Source organism: Pseudophryne corroboree, chromosome 8, assembly GCF_028390025.1.
Source record: "Pseudophryne corroboree isolate aPseCor3 chromosome 8, aPseCor3.hap2, whole genome shotgun sequence".
NCBI lineage: Eukaryota > Metazoa > Chordata > Amphibia > Anura > Myobatrachidae > Pseudophryne > Pseudophryne corroboree.
In genome coordinates, this window is record NC_086451.1 from 449834238 (window position 1) to 449853444 (window position 19207).

The following is a 19207-nucleotide window of genomic DNA, read 5'->3' on the forward strand; positions in this document are numbered from 1 at the left end:
GGGATATACCCAGAAGTCCGGAATCGATTACGGAGAGATTTATTCACCTGTCGCAAGGTACAGCACCTTAAGGTTAGTGATTGCTATTGCTACACTACATGATCTACTGTTATACCAGCTAGACTTTTATTTCTGCATTCCTAAATGGAGAGTTAGTTGAGAAAATGCAAGAAATCCCTTATCAAAATGCTGTTGGTAGTTTGATGTATGCAAGTATTGGGACACGTCCTGACATCACAGGTGCAGTGAGTCGGGCAAGCCAGTTTGCAAACAATCCTGGGAGACAACACTGGATTGCAGTAAAGAGAATCCTAAAGTACCTCAAAGGTACAAGTTAACCAAAGCTGAGATTTACAAAATCAAAAGACACCAGCTTGAAAGTATTCTGTGATGCCGACTAGGGGTCAGATGAGGACGACGGATGTACCTACACTGGATACCTGTTTGCACTAGCAGACGCAGCAATCAGCTGGGAAAGTAGAAAACAACCCACAGTTGCTCTTTTTACAACAGTGGCAGAGTATATGGCGCTCACAGAAACTTCAAAGGAAGCACTTTCGATAAAAGAGACTTTATGCGAGTTAGGTCTTCTTAATCACAGTGAGATCATCAACATAGGGTGTGATAACAAGGGAGCAATATATCTTTCTTGTAGCACAAAGCATCATTGACAGGCTAAGCACATTTTTATAAGACATCACTTTATCCGTGAATTAGTGGAAAATAAATCCATCAGCGTGGAATATGCTGCAAGTGAAGTAAATGTTGCCAACATGTTGACAAAAGGACTGTCATCACACCTGTTACATGCATTCCTGAAGGAATGTGGACTGTAATATATTTAATGTTGATTTATTCTTACTGTTTTTTGCTTCATAACCATGTTTTCGGTTACAGGTATGACTTTATAGAAAAATGTTTGATAAAAGGTTATGTTCTTTTATATGTGACATGAGACAGTCTTGAGTGAGGGGGAGCGCTCTGTACCTGTCTCCTGTACATAGGATCTCATGGGTGCATCCCCTAGTGTTTATCCCTCTAGTGCCAGAGTGTCTCAGGGAGGCGGAGCTGAGTGTATGCAGCTCCTCCATCTTAGAGTGTGTGTGAGCGGAGACCGGATGAGTAGCTCAAAGAGTGAGAGTGTGAGACTTACAGCGTTACACGTGTTCTGCAAGTACCGCGCCTCTGGAGTACACTGAGAGCCAGGTGGTGCATTACTTCTCACAGCGGGAGCCAGACTGTACGGGCGTGCAGTCCTCCATCCCTTACCACCGAAGCCATCCCCTGTTGTTATACCGCAGCCACATCAGCACACTGATAAGTACCGCCAATACACTGTGTTACACTGTATGTTATAAGGGGACCACTTGCCTACTATTGCAGCATACACAAGTCACCTGTGTGTATTACAAATAAACCTGCTTGCTATTAGCTCATTAAGTGTGTGGACTAACGTCACTACATCAAGCGCCGCAATACTCTGCCAACAGTATTTGGTGCCACCTTCACCAGCTCACCTTGTAGTTGTGTGTGTGCAATGTTCCTTTAGAAAGTATGGGGTTTAGGCCCTTTGTAAATTTCAACTCCAGGCTCATGTGGATCTTAATCTGCCACTGGGAGGGGGGGTGGTGGGGGGGGGGGGGGTTTATGACATGAACTGAATTGCAACGTTCTATACTACCGACTGAATTTATTTAAGACAATGTTTTATAATAAATGTAGGCAGAATATATTTGTTACTTTAATGAATATGAAAAATATTACTTATTCATAAATACACGTGTTCAGAAGCTAAAAATCTATAAGTAATACATAAATTTGTTAAAAAAGCTTTTTAATAGCAGACCCAGACCCTCCAACATGACCCGCCCCACTAGGTACAAAATGCTCTGCTCCTGGACTTCCCTCTTAATTTATTATTGCCATCACCTGTGAAGAAACAGCTTTCTTATCATTTAACTAGTTCAACACAGGTGCTGGAAATCATAAATTAAGAGGGAAGTCCAGAAACAGAGCATTTTGTACCTAGTGGGGCGGGTCATGTTGGAGGGTCTGAGACCTGTGTAATCAGCCTCCCCCTCCCTGTATTTGTTAGATTTTCGTATGAGGAGACAGAAAGCAGCAGGTCTATAAATGATCTCTCCCTAGTAACAAGTGATGAATGGAGCCTGTGTTCTGATTGGCTCTTTTGCGAAAAATTGTCCAATCATAACACTTACAGAGAGAGTCTCCTAGATGTTACTGTAATAATATTATATGCTTTGTGTGTACTGTGTAATTTGTCACAGTAGCCGTTGTATAGTTGTGAAGAGCTGAAAATGACAAGAAACCAGATGGGCGCTGTCTTCTGTATTCTGTCAGTCCTATTACTTCTGAGATCTGACTTCATACACTGTGACTATTCAGTAGGTGAGTGACCTCCTCATTTATATCTGTCTCTGATCTTAAAAATTCTTTCCAAAACCATTAAAAAATATACAATGATAGACTTCACAAATTAAACATTGGGAGATATTTGCATATTGAAAATATTGCTCCGTCTGTAAAGGTGGGTACACACTAGGCGATGTGCTTGTCGCCTAGTGTTTCTCTTCCCGGGCCGCACGACAGCAGGCATACACACTGTGCAATATTTGCTTTCCTGTTTGATTATTTATGTACTCTGTAATTGGGCGCTGCGGAACCCTTGTGGCGCCATATAAATAAAGGATAATAATAATAATTTGAACGATGAGTCCAAATTGAGCTGCATGCACGGCCGAGACCGAGGGTCATTATTGACCCGCGGGGCCATGCATCGCTCATTGTCAGCGGCATACACACTGGACGATATAGTAAACTATATCGCTCGGGACCAGGAAAATGAACGATATCGTTTACTATATCGCTAAGTGTGTAGGCACCTTAAGAAATAAAAGCATCTTAATAAATATCATAATTTCTTCTTTCATAGAATGGTATTGCAAGATGGAAATTTAATATCAAAATTAATATGTTAAAATAGTTACGCTGTTATATAACAACAAAGTGACTCATTTGTTAAATGTGTAAAATTTTATAATTTAAAAGAACCCTAAATGTGATATGTAAGTGCTGCCCCCATCTGGTGGACTATGAACAAGTACAATTTAAGACAGAAATGTTTGAAATACACATTTTTAGAGCATTATAGATTTCCCTAATTCTCAGTTAACTATTTTACTTAATTTGAATATAATGGTGCAGTAATTTAAAAATGTCTACTTTTCTAATTTTTTAATAGGCTGTATAAATGACTAACACTAAACCTTTATAGTGTTAAAAGCGATAAATATGGCAATTTCATGTGTATTGTGTAACACGTGTAGTGACAGTCGTGTGTGTGTGTGTGTGTGTGTGTGTGTGTGTGTGCTAGTGCTATGTAGTGAAGTGAATGATGCTGTGATCTGATCCTACTTTTACCATAGGTTGTCAGCCTATGCGAAAAGCTCCTAACTGCCATGTTACAGGCTGAGGGGCAGATGTATTAAGCCTGGAGAAGGGATAAAGAAGTGATAACGCAGTGATAAGTGCAAGCAGAGGCAGAACTCTGGGAGGCAACGGAGTCATCTGCCGCCGGGCTCCTGCTCTGAAGTGGGCACCTCTCCCATTCTGTGACACCATTAATTCAGTAGCCAATTGTCTCACTGGTCCCTGTACCTTACAAATCACACCCTTTTTATTATACTTTAGATACGCATTTTACAAGTATCACACCCAGGATTAGAAACTACAACCTATTACACTGGAAGCAGACACCTTACTGATGAAGCTGTTTGCTCCTGTATAGGAAATATGAGAATTCTAACTACATGAAGTTACTTCTCTGACAATTACACGTTACTTCATATTGTTAGAATTCTCATGCTTCCTCTACAGGAGCAAATACCTCCATCAGTAAAGTGTTTGCTGTCAGTGTAACAGGTCACGGCTTCTAATCCTGGGTATGACTGCTAAGAAATGTGTGATTTAAAATAAAAGACAATGAAATGTATATATACAGTATATATGTTTTTTTTTCCAGAACACTACACACACACACACACACACACACACACACACACACACACACACACACACACACACACACACACACACACACACACACACACACACACACACACACACACACACACACACACACACTTATCTAAATATAGGGGGGGGACACCAATATTTATCTCGCCTCCGGGCTACTTGGACGAACTTACGCCACTGAGTGCAAGGTGATAACACACCAGCCAATCAGCTCCTACCATGTTACAGGCTGAGACTGAGTTTGAAAAATGACAGGAGTTGATTGGTTGGTACTTTGGGGACTATTCATGTAGCAGTGAAAAGTCCTTTACCAGTGATAACAGGGCTTTCTCTGACGTCCTAGTGGATGCTGGGAACTCCGTAAGGACCATGGGGAATAGCGGCTCCGCAGGAGACTGGGCACAACTAAAAGAAAGCTTTTAGACTGCCTGGTGTGCACTGGCTCCTCCCACTATGACCCTCCTCCAAGCCTCAGTTAGATTTTTGTGCCCGGCCGAGCTGGATGCACACTAGGGGCTCTCCTGAGCTCCTAGAAAGAAAGTATATTTTAGGTTTTTTATTTTACAGTGAGACCTGCTGGCAACAGGCTCACTGCAACGAGGGACTAAGGGGAGAAGAAGCGAACCTACCTGCTTGCAGCTAGCTTGGGCTTCTTAGGCTACTGGACAACATTAGCTCCAGAGGGATCGACCACAGGACCCGTCCTTGATGTTCGTTCCCGTAGCCGCGCCTCCGTCACCCTTACAGAGCCAGAAGCAAGAAGAGGTCCGGAAAATCGGCAGCAGAAGACTTCAGTCTTCACCAAGGTAGCGCACAGCACTGCAGCTGTGCGCCATTGCTCCTCATGTACACCTCACACTCCGGTCACTGATGGGTGCAGGGCGCTGGGGGGGGTGCCCTGAGCAGCAATATTAAGACCTTGGCTGGCAAAATCATCACAATATATAGTCCCAGAGGCTATATATGTGATAAATACCCCTGCCAGAATCCATAAAAAAGCGGGAGAAAAGTCAGCCGAAAAAGGGGCGGAGCTATCTCCCTCAGCACACTGGCGCCATTTCTCCCTCACAGTTCCGCTGGAAGGAAGCTCCCTGGCTCTCCCCTGCAGTCTGCAACTACAGAAGGGTAAAAAAGAGAGGGGGGGCACTAAATTTAGGCGCAGTATAAAAATTATAGCAGCTATAAGGGGATATAATTCAGTTAGTCCCTGTATTATATAGGGCTCTGGTGTGTGCTGGCATACTCTCTCTCTGTCTCCCCAAAGGGCTTTGTGGGGTCCTGTCCTCTGTTAGAGCATTCCCTGTGTGTGTGCGGTGTGTCGGTACGGCTGTGTCGACATGTTTGATGAGGAGACTTATGTGGAGGCAGAGCAGATGCCTATAAATGTGATGTCACCCCCTGCGGGGCAGACACCTGAGTGGATGGACTTATGGAAGGAATTACGTGCAAGTGTCGACTCCTTACATAAAAAATTTGACGACATGCCAAATGCGGGACAGCCGGCTTCTCAGCTCGTGCCTGCCCAGACGCCTCAAAGGCCACCAGGGGCTCTAAAGCGCCCGCTACCTCAGATGGCAGACACAGATGTCGACACGGATACTGATACCAGTGTCGACGACAAAGAGTCTAATTTAATGTCCACTAGGGCCATTCGTTGCATGATTGAGGCAATGAAAGAGGTATTACACATTTCTGATATAAACCCAGGTACCACAAAAAAGGGTATTATGTTTGGGGAGGAAAAACTACCAATAGTTTTTCCCCCATCTGAAGAATTAAATGAAGTGTGTGAAGAAGCGTGGGCTTCCCCCGATAAAAAATTGGTAATTTCTAAAAAGTTACTAATGGCGTTCCCTTTCCTGCCAGAGGATAGGTCACGTTGGGAAACACCCCCTAGGGTGGATAAAGCGCTCACACGTTTGTCAAAAAAGGTGGCACTACCGTCTCCGGATACGGCCGCCCTGAAGGAGCCTGCTGATAGAAAGCAGGAGGCGATCCTGAAGTCTGTATATACACACTCAGGCATTATACTTAGACTAGCTATTGCTTCAGCATGGATGTGCAGTGCTGCAGCTGCGTGGTCAGATTCCCTGTCGGAAAATATTGACACCCTAGACAGGGACACTATTCTGCTAACCATAGAGCATATAAAAGACTCAGTCTTATACATGAGAGATGCACAGAGGGAGATCTGCCGGCTGGCAGCTAAAATAAGTGCATTGTCCATTTCTGCTAGGAGAGGCTTATGGACTCGGCAGTGGACAGGGGATGCAGATTCGAAAAGGCACATGGAAGTTTTGCCTTATAAGGGTGAGGAGTTATTCGGGAATGGTCTCTCAGACCTAGTTTCCACAGCAACAGCTGGGAAGTCAGCATTTTTGCCCCATGTTCCCTCACAGCCTAAGAAAGCGCCGTATTATCAGGTACAGTCCTTTCGACCCCAGAAAACAGGCGGGGGAAAAGGCGGGTCCTTTCTGTCCAGAGGCAGAGGTAGGGGAAAAAGGCTGCAACAAACAGCAGGTTTCCAGGAACAAAGGTCCTCCCCCATTTCTTCCAAGTCCGCCGCATGATGGTGGGGCTCCACAGGCGGAGCCAGGACCGGTGGGGGGCCGCCTCAAAAATTTCAGCGATCAGTGGGCTCGCTCACAGGTGGATCCCTGGATCCTTCAAGTAGTATCTCAGGGGTACAAGCTGGAATTCGAGGCGTCTCCCCCCCCCCGCCGTTTCCTCAAATCTGCCTTGCCGATAACTCCCTCAGGCAGGGAGGCTGTGCTAGCGGCAATTCACAAGCTGTATTCCCAGCAGGTGATAGTCAAGGTGCCCCTACTTCAACAAGGACGGGGTTACTATTCCACACTGTTTGTGGTACCGAAACCGGACGGTTCGGTGAGACCCATTTTAAATTTGAAATCCTTGAACACATACATAAAAAAATTCAAGTTCAAGATGGAATCGCTCAGGGCGGTTATTGCAAGCCTGGACAAGGAGGGTTACATGGTATCTCTGGACATCAAGGATGCTTACCTGCATGTCCCCATTTACCATCCTCACCAGGAGTACCTCAGATTTGTGGTACAGGATTGCCATTACCAATTCCAGACACTGCCGTTTGGACTGTCCACGGCACCGAGGGTGTTTACCAAGGTAATGGCAGAAATGATGATACTCCTTCAAAAAAAGGGAGTTTTAATTATCCCGTACTTGGACGATCTCCTTATAAAGGCGAGGTCCAAGGAGCAGTTGTTGGTCGGGGGTAGCACTATCTCGGGAAGTGCTACAACAGCACGGATGGATTCTAAACATTCCAAAGTCACAGCTGGTTCCTACCACACGCCTACTGTTCCTGGGGATGGTTCTGGACACAGAACAGAAAAAAGTGTTTCTCCCGATGGAGAAAGCCAAGGAGCTGTCATCTCTAGTCAGAGATCTCCTGAAACCAAAACAGGTATCGGTGCATCACTGCACACGAGTCCTGGGAAAAATGGTAGTTTCCTACGAAGCAATTCCATTCGGCAGGTTCCATGCAAGAACTTTTCAGTGGGACCTGTTGGACAAGTGGTCAGGATCGCATCTTCAGATGCATCGGCTGATAACCCTGTCTCCAAGGACCAGGGTATTTCTACTGTGGTGGCTGCAGAGTGCTCATCTTCAAGAGGGACGCAGATTCGGCATACAGGACTGGATCCTGGTGACCACGGATGCCAGCCTTCGAGGCTGGGGGGCAGTCACACAGGGAAGAAATTTCCAAGGACTTTGGTCAAGTCAGGAATCGTCCCTACACATAAATATTCTGGAACTGAGGGCCATTTACAATGCCCTAAGTCAGGCAAGGCCCCTGCTTCAAAACCAGCCGGTTCTGATCCAATCAGACAACATCACGGCAGTTGCCCATGTAAACCGACAGGGCGGCACAAGAAGCAGGATGGCGATGGCAGAAGCCACAAGGATTCTCCGAAGGGCGGAAAATCACGTCTTAGCACTGTCAGCAGTGTTCATTCCGGGAGTGGACAACTGGGAAGCAGACTTCCTCAGCAGACACGACCTACACCCGGGAGAGTGGGGACTTCATCCAGAAGTCTTCCAACTAATGGTAAACCATTGGGAAAGGCCACAGGTGGACATGATGGCATCCCGCCTCAACAAAAAACTAGAGAGATATTGCGCCAGGTCAAGGGACCCTCAGGCGATAGCTGTGGACGCTCTAGTGACACCGTGGGTGTACCAGTCGGTTTATGTGTTCCCTCCTCTGCCTCTCATACCAAAGGTACTGAGAATAATAAGAAGACGAGGAGTAAGTACGATACTCGTGGTTCCGGATTGGCCAAGAAGAGCTTGGTACCCAGAACTTCAAGAAATGATATCAGAGGACCCATGGCCTCTACCGCTCAGACAGGATCTGCTACAGCAGGGGCCCTGTCTGTTCCAAGACTTACCGCGGCTGCGTTTAACGGCATGGCGGTTGAATACCGGATCCTAAAGGAAAAGGGCATTCCGGAGGAAGTCATTCCTACGCTGATAAAAGCCAGGAAAGAAGTAACCGCAAACTATTATCACCGTATTTGGCGAAAATATGTTGCGTGGTGTGAGGCCAGGAAGGCCCCAACAGAGGAATTTCAGCTGGGTCGATTTCTGCACTTCCTACAGTCGGGAGTGACTATGGGCCTAAAATTGGGTTCCATTAAGGTCCAGATTTCGGCTCTGTCGATTTTCTTCCAGAAAGAACTGGCTTCACTGCCTGAAGTTCAGACATTTGTAAAGGGAGTGCGGCATATTCAGCCCCCTTTTGTGCCTCCAGTGGCACCTTGGGATCTCAACGTGGTGTTGAGTTTCCTAAAATCACATTGGTTCGAGCCACTTAAAACCGTGGAATTGAAATATCTCACGTGGAAAGTGGTCATGTTATTGGCCTTGGCTTCGGCCAGGCGTGTATCAGAATTGGCGGCTTTGTCTTGTAAAAGCCCTTATCTGATTTTCCATATGGATAGGGCAGAATTGAGGACCAGTTTCTCCCTAAGGTGGTATCAGCCTTTCACTTGAACCAACCTATTGTAGTGCCTGCGGCTACTAGGGACTTGGAGGATTCCAAGTTACTGGACGTGGTCAGGGCCTTGAAAATTTATGTTTCCAGGACGGCTGGAGTTAGGAAAACTGACTCGCTGTTTATCCTGTATGCACCCAATAAGCTGGGTGCTCCTGCTTCTAAGCAGACTATTGCTCGCTGGATTTGTAGCACAATTCAGCTGGCGCATTCTGTGGCGGGACTGCAGCATCTTAAATCAGTAAAAGCCCATTCCACGAGGAAAGTGGGCTCATCTTGGGCGGCTGCCCGAGGGGTCTCGGCTTTGCAACTTTTGCTAAATTCTACAAATTTGATACCCTGGCTGAGGAGGACCTTGAGTTCTCTCATTCGGTGCTACAGAGTCATCCGCACTCTCCCGCCCGTTTGGGAGTTTTGGTATAATCCTCATGGTCCTTACGGAGTTCCCAGCATCCACTAGGACGTCAGAGAAAATAAGATTTTACTCACCGGTAAATCTATTTCTCGTAGTCCGTAGTGGATGCTGGGCGCCCATCCCAAGTGCGGATTGTCTGCAATACTTGTATATAGTTATTGCCTAACTAAAGGGTTATTGTTTTGAGCCATCTGTTCGAGAGGCTCAGTTGTTATTCATACTGTTAACTGGGTATAGTATCACGAGTTGTACGGTGTGATTGGTGTGGCTGGTATGAGTCTTACCCGGGATTCAAAATCCTTCCTTATTGTGTCAGCTCTTCCGGGCACAGTATCCTAACTGAGGCTTGGAGGAGGGTCATAGTGGGAGGAGCCAGTGCACACCAGGTAGTCATAAAGCTTTCTTTTAGTTGTGCCCAGTCTCCTGCGGAGCCGCTATTCCCCATGGTCCTTACGGAGTTCCCAGCATCCACTACGGACTACGAGAAATAGATTTACCGGTGAGTAAAATCTTATTTTTAACTGTTTTGTCCTATTCACAGAAAGGGTGTCCCTGATTTGTGTAGATATCACTTCCCTATACAATAGCATGGGGAGAATGATTCAGACAAGCATGGAAAGCCATAGCTTTCTCATACGTCCTAGAGGATGCTGGGGTCACCATTAGAACCACGGGGTATAGACTGGATCCGCAGGAGTCATGGGCACTTTAAGACTTTCAAAGGGTGTGAACGGGCTCCTCCCTCTATGCCCCTCCTCCAGACTCCAGTTTTAGAATTGTGCCCAGTGAGACTGGACGCACTACAGGGGAGCTCTACTGAGTTTCTCTGAAATAGACTTATGTTAGGTTTTTTATTTTCAGGGAGGCTGCTGGCAACAGTCTGCCTGCTTCGTGGGACTTGGGGGAGAGAAGTATGACCAACTTCTAGTGAGTTCAAGGGCTCTGCTTCTGGCTGATTGGACACCATTAGCTCCTGAGGGTGCTGATCGCTGGGTACGCCTAGATGCTCACTCCCACAGCCTGCTGTCACCCCCTTACAGAGCCAGAAGTCAGAAGACAGGTGAGTAGCAGAAGAAAAGAAGACTTCTTCTTCAGTGTCGGCATTCTGAGGTACCGCACAGCGGACGGAGCGCTGCGCGCCATGCTCTCACACACACAGCACTGCAGGGTGCGCGCGGGGGGGGGGGGGGGGCGGCGCCCTGGGCAGCAATAAAAATCCTCAATTTCCACTGGCAAGAGGGGACATTAGTGCCGAGGCACTGTCCTAACCCCCGCCAGCATAATTATTTATTAAAATAAGCGGGACAGAAGTGCACCGTTAAGGGGGCGGAGCTTCTTCCTCACAGCTCACTCTCAGCTCTGCGTCATTTCCTCTCCAGGACTGCAGAGACGCTGGTCCTTCCTCACACTGCTGACATGTATCAGGGTGCACGGGGGGGGATGGCACAGTATAATTTGGTGCAGTATAGTTGATATTTAAAGCGCTACAGGTCTGGGGCATTTGTTAGTGATTTCAGACCCGTTAATTTGGCGCTGGGTTGTGAGCTGGCAAATCCCCTCTGTGTCTCTCTGACAGACTTTACTGTGGGTCTGTCCCCTATATGCCCGGTGTGTCTTTGGGTGTTTGGTACACGTGTGTCGACATGTCTGAGGCTGAGTGCTCTTCCCAGGAGGAGGCTGTATGAGGGACACAAACGGCTGTGGGGGTGACCCTGTCGGCACTGCCGACTCCTGATTGTGTAAATGTTTTGAATGCTTTGAATGCTAATGTGGCTCTTATTAGTAAGAGATTAGATAAGTCTGAGTCTCAGACTCAGGCATGGAAGAAATCTGTGGAGGATGTGTTATCACAAGTACAGGACCCCTCGGGGTCACAAAAACGTACTTTTGCCCAGTTGGCAGACACTGGTACTGACACGGACACTGATTCCAGTGTCGACTATAATGATTCCAGATTAGATCCAAAATTGGCAAAGAGCATTCAGTACATGATTGTGGCAGTTAAAGAGGTATTACATATCACTGAAGACCCTACTGTTCCTGATATTAGGGTCTGTGTGTATAAGGAAAAGAAACCTGAGATAACATTTCCTCCCTCTCATGAATTGAACACTCTATTTGAAAAAGTCTGGGAAAGCCCTGACAGGAAGTTTCAGATTCCCAAAAGGATTCCAGTGGCTTATCCGTTTCCCTCTAAGGATAGGAAAAAGTGGGAGTCACCCCCCATTGTAGACAAGGCCCTATCACGTTTGTCTAAAAAGGTGGCTCTCCCGTCACCTGGCACGGCAGCCCTTAAGGACCCTGCAGATCGTAAGCAAGAAACTACGTTAAAATCCATTTATGCGACCACGGGTACGCTACTCAGACCTGTCATTGCATCTGCGTGGGTGAGTAGTGCTATTGAAAAGTGGGCAGATAACTTGTCATCTGATATAGATACCCTAGATAGGGATAGCATCCTCTTGACGCTGGGTTATATCAAGGACGCTGCAGCGTACCAAAAGGAAGCTGCGAGAGATATTGGCCTTTTGGGATCAAAGGCCAGTGTCATGGCAGTCTCAGCTAGGAGAGCATTTTGGATTCACCAATGGAATGCTGATGCTGACTCCAAGAAAAGTATGGAATCTCTACCATATAAAGGTGGTGCCTTGTTTGGTGACGGCCTCGATGATTTGGTATCTACGGCTACCGCGGGTAAGTCATCCTTTTTGCCTTATGTTCCTCCACAACAAAAGAAAACACACCACTATCAGATGCAGTCCTTTTGGCCCAATAAATACAGAAAGGGGCGAGGTTCTTCCTTCATTGCTACTAGAGGAAGGGGAAGAGGTAAAAGATCACCAGCCGTATCAGGTTCCCAGGATCAGAAGTCTTCCCCGGCATCTGCCAATTCCACCACATGACGCTGGGGCTCCTCTGCGGGAGTCCGCAACGGTGGGGGCATGTCTCAAACTCTTCAGTCAGTTCTGGTTTCGTTTGGACCTGGACCCATGGGTTTTACAGATAGTATCCTAAGGGTACAAACTGGAGTTTCAAGACGTTCCCCCTCGCCAATTTTTCAAATTGGCCTTACCAGCTACTCTTCCGAACAGGGAGGTAGTATGCGACGCAATACAAAAGTTGTGTCAAAATCAGGTCATTGTCATGGTTCCCCTGTCACAACAGGGAGAAGGCTTTTATTCAAGCCTGTTCGTGGTCCCGAAGCCGGACGGCTCGGTCAGACCAATCCTAAACCTGAAATCCCTCAATTTCTTCCTAAAAAAATTCAAATTCAAGATGGAGTCTCTCTGAGCAGTGATCTCCAGTCTGGAGGAAGGGGATTTTATGGTGTCGGACATAAAGGATGCCTACTTACATGTTCCCATTTATCCTCCGCATCAGGCTTACCTGAGGTTTGCATTTCAAGATTGTCATTACCAATTTCAGACGTTGCCGTTTGGTCTGTCCACGGCTCCGAGGACTTTCACCAAAGTTTTGGCGGAAAGCAAGGATTCACGGTTATCCCGTACTTGGACGATCTCCTGATAAAGGCGAGATCCAGAGACCAGTTGGTGCAAAATATTGCACTCTCCCTGACAGTTCTTCAACAACATGGTTGGCTCCTAAACTTGCCAAAATCACAGTTGATTCCGACGACGCGGTTGTCGTTTTTGGGAATGATACTGGACACAGAACTACAGAGAGTTTATCTTCCAGTGGAAAAGGCTCTGGAACTTCAGAGTCTGGTCAAACAAATTCTGAAACCAGCAAGAGTGTCAATCCATCAATGCACTCGTATGCTGGGGAAGATGGTTGCGGCCTACGAGGCCATTCAGTTTGGCAGATTCCATGCCAGAGTGTTTCAGTGGGACCTGTTGGACAAGTGGTTCGGATCCCACCTGCACATGCACCGAAGGATAATCCTGTCTTCCAAGACCAGAATCTCACTCCTGTGGTGGCTGAACAGCTCTCACCTCCTAGAGGGGCGCAGGTTCGGGATCCAGGACTGGATCCTAGTAACCACGGATGCAAGTCTCCGAGGCTGGGGAGCAGTCACACAGGGGGAAAACTTCCAAGGAAGATGGTCAAGCCAGGAAACTTGTCTCCACATAAACGTTCTGGAGTTAAGGGCCATTTACAACGGCCTTCTACAAGCAGAACATCTTCTTCGCAATCTGCCCATACTGATCCAGTCGGACAATGTAACAGCAGTAGCGTACATAAACCGCCAGGGCAGAACAAAAAGCAGAGCGGCAATGGCAGAAGCCACAAAGGTTCTCCGCTGGGTGGAAAAGCATACAAGCGCTTCATTCCAGGAGTGGACAACTGGGAAGCAGACTTCCTCCGCAGACACGATCTCCATCCAGGAGAGTGGGCCCTCCATCAAGAGGTCTTCACAGAAGTGACAAGTCATTGGGGAATTCCTCAAATAGACATGATGGCATCTCGTCTCAACAAAGCTTCAGAGATATTGTTCCAGGTCAAGGGACCCTCAATCAATAGGAGTGGATGCACTGGAGACACCATGGGTGTTTCAGTCGGTGTATGTATTCCCTCCACTTCCTCTCATTCCAAATGTTCTAAAGATCATAATAAGAACAAAGGTTCAAGCGATCCTCATTGTCCCAGACTGGCCAAGGAGGGCTTGGTATCCAGATCTTCAGGAATTACTCATAGGAGATCCCTGGCCTCTTCCTCTACGCGAGGACCTGTTACAGCAGGGGCCATGCGTGTATCAAGACTTACCGTGGCTACATTTGACGGCATGGCGGTTGAACGCCAAATCCTAGACCGAAAGGGTATTCCCAGTGAAGTCATTCCCACACTTATTCAGGCCAGGAAGGGAGTAACGTCTAAACATTACCACCATATTTGGAGAAAATATGTTTCTTGGTGTGAATCCAAGAAGGCTCCTACGGAGGAATTTCAGCTAGGACGTTTTCTCCATTCTCTACAATCAGGTGTTGATGCAGGCCTTAAGTTGGGTTCACTTAAGGTACAGATTTCAGCCTTATCGGTTTTCTTTCAAAAACAATTGGCCTCCCTTCCAGAAGTTCAGACCTTCGTGAAAGGTGTGTTGCACATCCAACCTCCATTTGTGCCCCCAGTGGCACCATGGGATCTTAACGTGGTGTTGCAGTTCCTTCAATCACATTGGTTTGAACCTTTACAGACGGTGGGGTTGAAACTCCTCACTTGGAAAGTGGTCATTCTGTTGGCCCTGGCATCTGCAAGGCGGGTGTCTGAGTTAGCGGCCTCGTCTCACAAGAGCCCTTATTTGATCTTTCATGAAGATAGGGCAGAGTTGAGGACTCGTCAGCAATTTCTGCCAAAGGTGGTTTTATCTTTCCACATGAACCAACCTATTGTGGTGCCAGTGGTTACTGACGCCTTAATTGAGTCAAAGTCTCTGGATGTGGTCAGAGCTTTGAAAATTTATGTCGCCAGAACGGCTCAAACTAGGAAAACGGAGACTCTGTTTGTCCTGTATGCTCCCAACAAGATTGGGTGTCCTGCTTCCAAGCAGACTATTGCACGCTGGATCTGTAATATGATTCAGCATGCTCATTCCACGGCTGGATTGCCGTTACCGAAATCGGTGAAGGCCCATTCTACTAGAAAGGTGGTCTCGTCCTGGGCGGCTGCCCGGGGGGTCTCGGCATTGCAACTTTGCCGAGCAGCTACTTGGTCGGGTTCTAACACTTTTGCAAAGTTTTACAAGTTTGATACCCTGGCCGAGGATGACCTCAAGTTTAGTCAATCGGTGCTGCAGAGTCATCCGCACTCTCCCGCCCGTTCTAGAGCTTTGGTATAACCCCATAGTTCTAATGGTGACCCCAGCATCCCCTAGGACGTATGAGAAAAGGGGATTTTAATACCTACTGGTAAATCCTTTTCTCTTAGGGGGGTATATGCAATTGCGGTCAAATTCCCGAAAAAGTCGAAAAACTGGACTTTTTCGCCCAAAAAAAAAATCGTCCCTGCAATTCAGTACTTTTCGTAAAAAAAACAGACTTTCAAAATTCGACTTTTTAAAATTCAACATTTGACAAATTCGACTTTTCTGCAATGGTACAAATGCGGCAATTCGACAAAAGTATATTCAATTGAAGTTTGGAAATTCGACAACAGTGCTTTTAGACAGTAAATTCGTCATTTTCAATCCGCCACACTTTGTTGGCGGAATCTAATAAAAAAATGTAAAAACATGTTTTTTTTGGTGTTTTTTTTTGTTTTGGTAATAGCATATCTATTTATATTAGAAGGGATTAGGTACTTGGTTTGTCTTTTTTGGAGGAACAAGTATTATTTATATATTTTTAAAAAGAATATATATATATTTTTTAAATGGAATGGGAAAAACCCGAAAAAAAAATTGCGTGGGGTCCCCCCTCCAAAGCACAACCAGCCTCGGGCTCTTCGAGCCGGTCCTGGTTCTAAAAATCCGGGGAAAAAACGCACACGGGATCCCCCGTATTTTCAAAACCAGCACTGGGCTCTGCACCTGGTGCTGGTGCAAAAAATACGGGGGACAAAAAGAGTAGGGGTCCCCCGTATTTTTTACACCAGCATCGGGCTCCACTAGCTGGACAGATAATGCCACAGCCGGGGGTCACTTTTATACAGTGCCCTGCGGCCGTGGCATTAAATATCCAACTAGTCACCCCTGGCCGGGGTACCCTGGGGGAGTGGGGACCCCTTCAATCAAGGGGTCCCCCCCCCCAGCCACCCAAGGGCCAGGGGTGAAGCCCGAGGCTGTCCCCCCCATCCAAAGGCTGCGGATGGGGGGCTGATAGCCGTGACAAAATTGAAAGAATATTGTTTTTTCCAGTAGTACTACAAGTCCCAGCAAGGCTCCCCCGCAAGCTGGTACTTGGAGAACCACAAGTACCAGCATGCGGGAGAAAAACAGGCCCACTGGTACCTGTAGTTCTACTGTAAAAAAAATACCCAAATAAAAACAGGAGACACACACCATGAGAGTAAAACTTTATTACATACATGTCGACACACACATACTTACCTATGTTCACTAGAGATGAGCGCCGGAAATTTTTCGGGTTTTGTGTTTTGGTTTTGGGTTCGGTTCCGCGGCCGTGTTTTGGGTTCGACCGCGTTTTGGCAAAACCTCACCGAATTTTTTTTGTCGGATTCGGGTGTGTTTTGGATTCGGGTGTTTTTTTCAAAAAACCCTAAAAAACAGCTTAAATCATAGAATTTGGGGGTAATTTTAATCCCAAAGTATATTAACCTCAAAAAACATAATTTCCACTCATTTTCAGCCTATTCTGAACACATCACACCTCACAATATTATTTTTAGTCCTAAAATTTGCACCGAGGTCGCTGTGTGAGTAAGATAAGCGACCCTAGTGGCCGACACAAACACCGGGCCCATCTAGGAGTGGCACTGCAGTGTCACGCAGGATGTCCCTTCCAAAAAACCCTCCCCAAACAGCACATGACGCAAAGAAAAAAAGAGGCGCAATGAGGTAGCTGACTGTGTGAGAAAGATAAGCGACCCTAGTGGCCGACACAAACACCGGGCCCATCTAGGAGTGGCACTGCAGTGTCACGCAGGATGTCCCTTCCAAAAAACCCTCCCCAAACAGCACATGACGCAAAGAAAAAAAGAGGCGCAATGAGGTAGCTGACTGTGTGAGAAAGATAAGCGACCCTAGTGGCCGACACAAACACCGGGCCCATCTAGGAGTGGCACTGCAGTGTCACGCAGGATGTCCCTTCCAAAAAACCCTCCCCAAACAGCACATGACGCAAAGAAAAAAAGAGGCGCAATGAGGTAGCTGACTGTGTGAGAAAGATAAGCGACCCTAGTGGCCGACACAAACACCGGGCCCATCTAGGAGTGGCACTGCAGTGTCACGCAGGATGTCCCTTCCAAAAAACCCTCCCCAAACAGCACATGACGCAAAGAAAAAAAGAGGCGCAATGAGGTAGCTGACTGTGTGAGAAAGATAAGCGACCCTAGTGGCCGACACAAACACCGGGCCCATCTAGGAGTGGCACTGCAGTGTCACGCAGGATGTCCCTTCCAAAAAACCCTCCCCAAACAGCACATGACGCAAAGAAAAAAAGAGGCGCAATGAGGTAGCTGACTGTGTGAGAAAGATAAGCGACCCTAGTGGCCGACACAAACACCGGGCCCATCTAGGAGTGGCACTGCAGTGTCACGCAGGATGTCCCTTCCAAAAAACCCTCCCCAAACAGCACATGACGCAAAGAAAAAAAGAGGCGCAATGAGGTAGCTGACTGTGTGAGAAAGATAAGCGACCCTAGTGGCCGACACAAACACCGGGCCCATCTAGGAGTGGCACTGCAGTGTCACGCAGGATGTCCCTTCCAAAAAACCCTCCCCAAACAGCACATGACGCAAAGAAAAAAAGAGGCGCAATGAGGTAGCTGACTGTGTGAGAAAGATAAGCGACCCTAGTGGCCGACACAAACACCGGGCCCATCTAGGAGTGGCACTGCAGTGTCACGCAGGATGTCCCTTCCAAAAAACCCTCCCCAAACAGCACATGACGCAAAGAAAAAAAGAGGCGCAATGAGGTAGCTGACTGTGTGAGAAAGATAAGCGACCCTAGTGGCCGACACAAACACCGGGCCCATCTAGGAGTGGCACTGCAGTGTCACGCAGGATGTCCCTTCCAAAAAACCCTCCCCAAACAGCACATGACGCAAAGAAAAAAAGAGGCGCAATGAGGTAGCTGACTGTGTGAGAAAGATAAGCGACCCTAGTGGCCGACACAAACACCGGGCCCATCTAGGAGTGGCACTGCAGTGTCACGCAGGATGTCCCTTCCAAAAAACCCTCCCCAAACAGCACATGACGCAAAGAAAAAAAGAGGCGCAATGAGGTAGCTGACTGTGTGAGAAAGATAAGCGACCCTAGTGGCCGACACAAACACCGGGCCCATCTAGGAGTGGCACTGCAGTGTCACGCAGGATGTCCCTTCCAAAAAACCCTCCCCAAACAGCACATGACGCAAAGAAAAAAAGAGGCGCAATGAGGTAGCTGACTGTGTGAGAAAGATAAGCGACCCTAGTGGCCGACACAAACACCGGGCCCATCTAGGAGTGGCACTGCAGTGTCACGCAGGATGTCCCTTCCAAAAAACCCTCCCCAAACAGCACATGACGCAAAGAAAAAAAGAGGCGCAATGAGGTAGCTGACTGTGTGAGAAAGATAAGCGACCCTAGTGGCCGACACAAACACCGGGCCCATCTAGGAGTGGCACTGCAGTGTCACGCAGGATGTCCCTTCCAAAAAACCCTCCCCAAACAGCACATGACGCAAAGAAAAAAAGAGGCGCAATGAGGTAGCTGACTGTGTGAGAAAGATAAGCGACCCTAGTGGCCGACACAAACACCGGGCCCATCTAGGAGTGGCACTGCAGTGTCACGCAGGATGTCCCTTCCAAAAAACCCTCCCCAAACAGCACATGACGCAAAGAAAAAAAGAGGCGCAATGAGGTAGCTGACTGTGTGAGAAAGATAAGCGACCCTAGTGGCCGACACAAACACCGGGCCCATCTAGGAGTGGCACTGCAGTGTCACGCAGGATGTCCCTTCCAAAAAACCCTCCCCAAACAGCACATGACGCACAGAAAAATAAAAGAAAAAAGAGGTGCAAGATGGAATTGTCCTTGGGCCCTTCCCACCCACCCTTATGTTGTAACTATAAACAAAACAGGACAT

General features: G+C 47.3%; 1 protein-coding gene across 1 annotated transcript in view; it reads left to right on the plus strand.

Moving 5' to 3' along the window:
- The first annotated feature begins 2303 nt into the window (after positions 1-2303).
- Positions 2304-19207, plus strand: part of LOC134949572 (H-2 class II histocompatibility antigen, E-S beta chain-like) — a 195317-nt gene continuing 178413 nt past the window's right edge. The window contains exon 1 of the mRNA XM_063938230.1: positions 2304-2409. Within this exon, the coding sequence (XP_063794300.1) occupies positions 2319-2409 (91 nt within the window). The 5' untranslated portion in view covers positions 2304-2318. The remainder of the gene's footprint in view (positions 2410-19207) is intronic.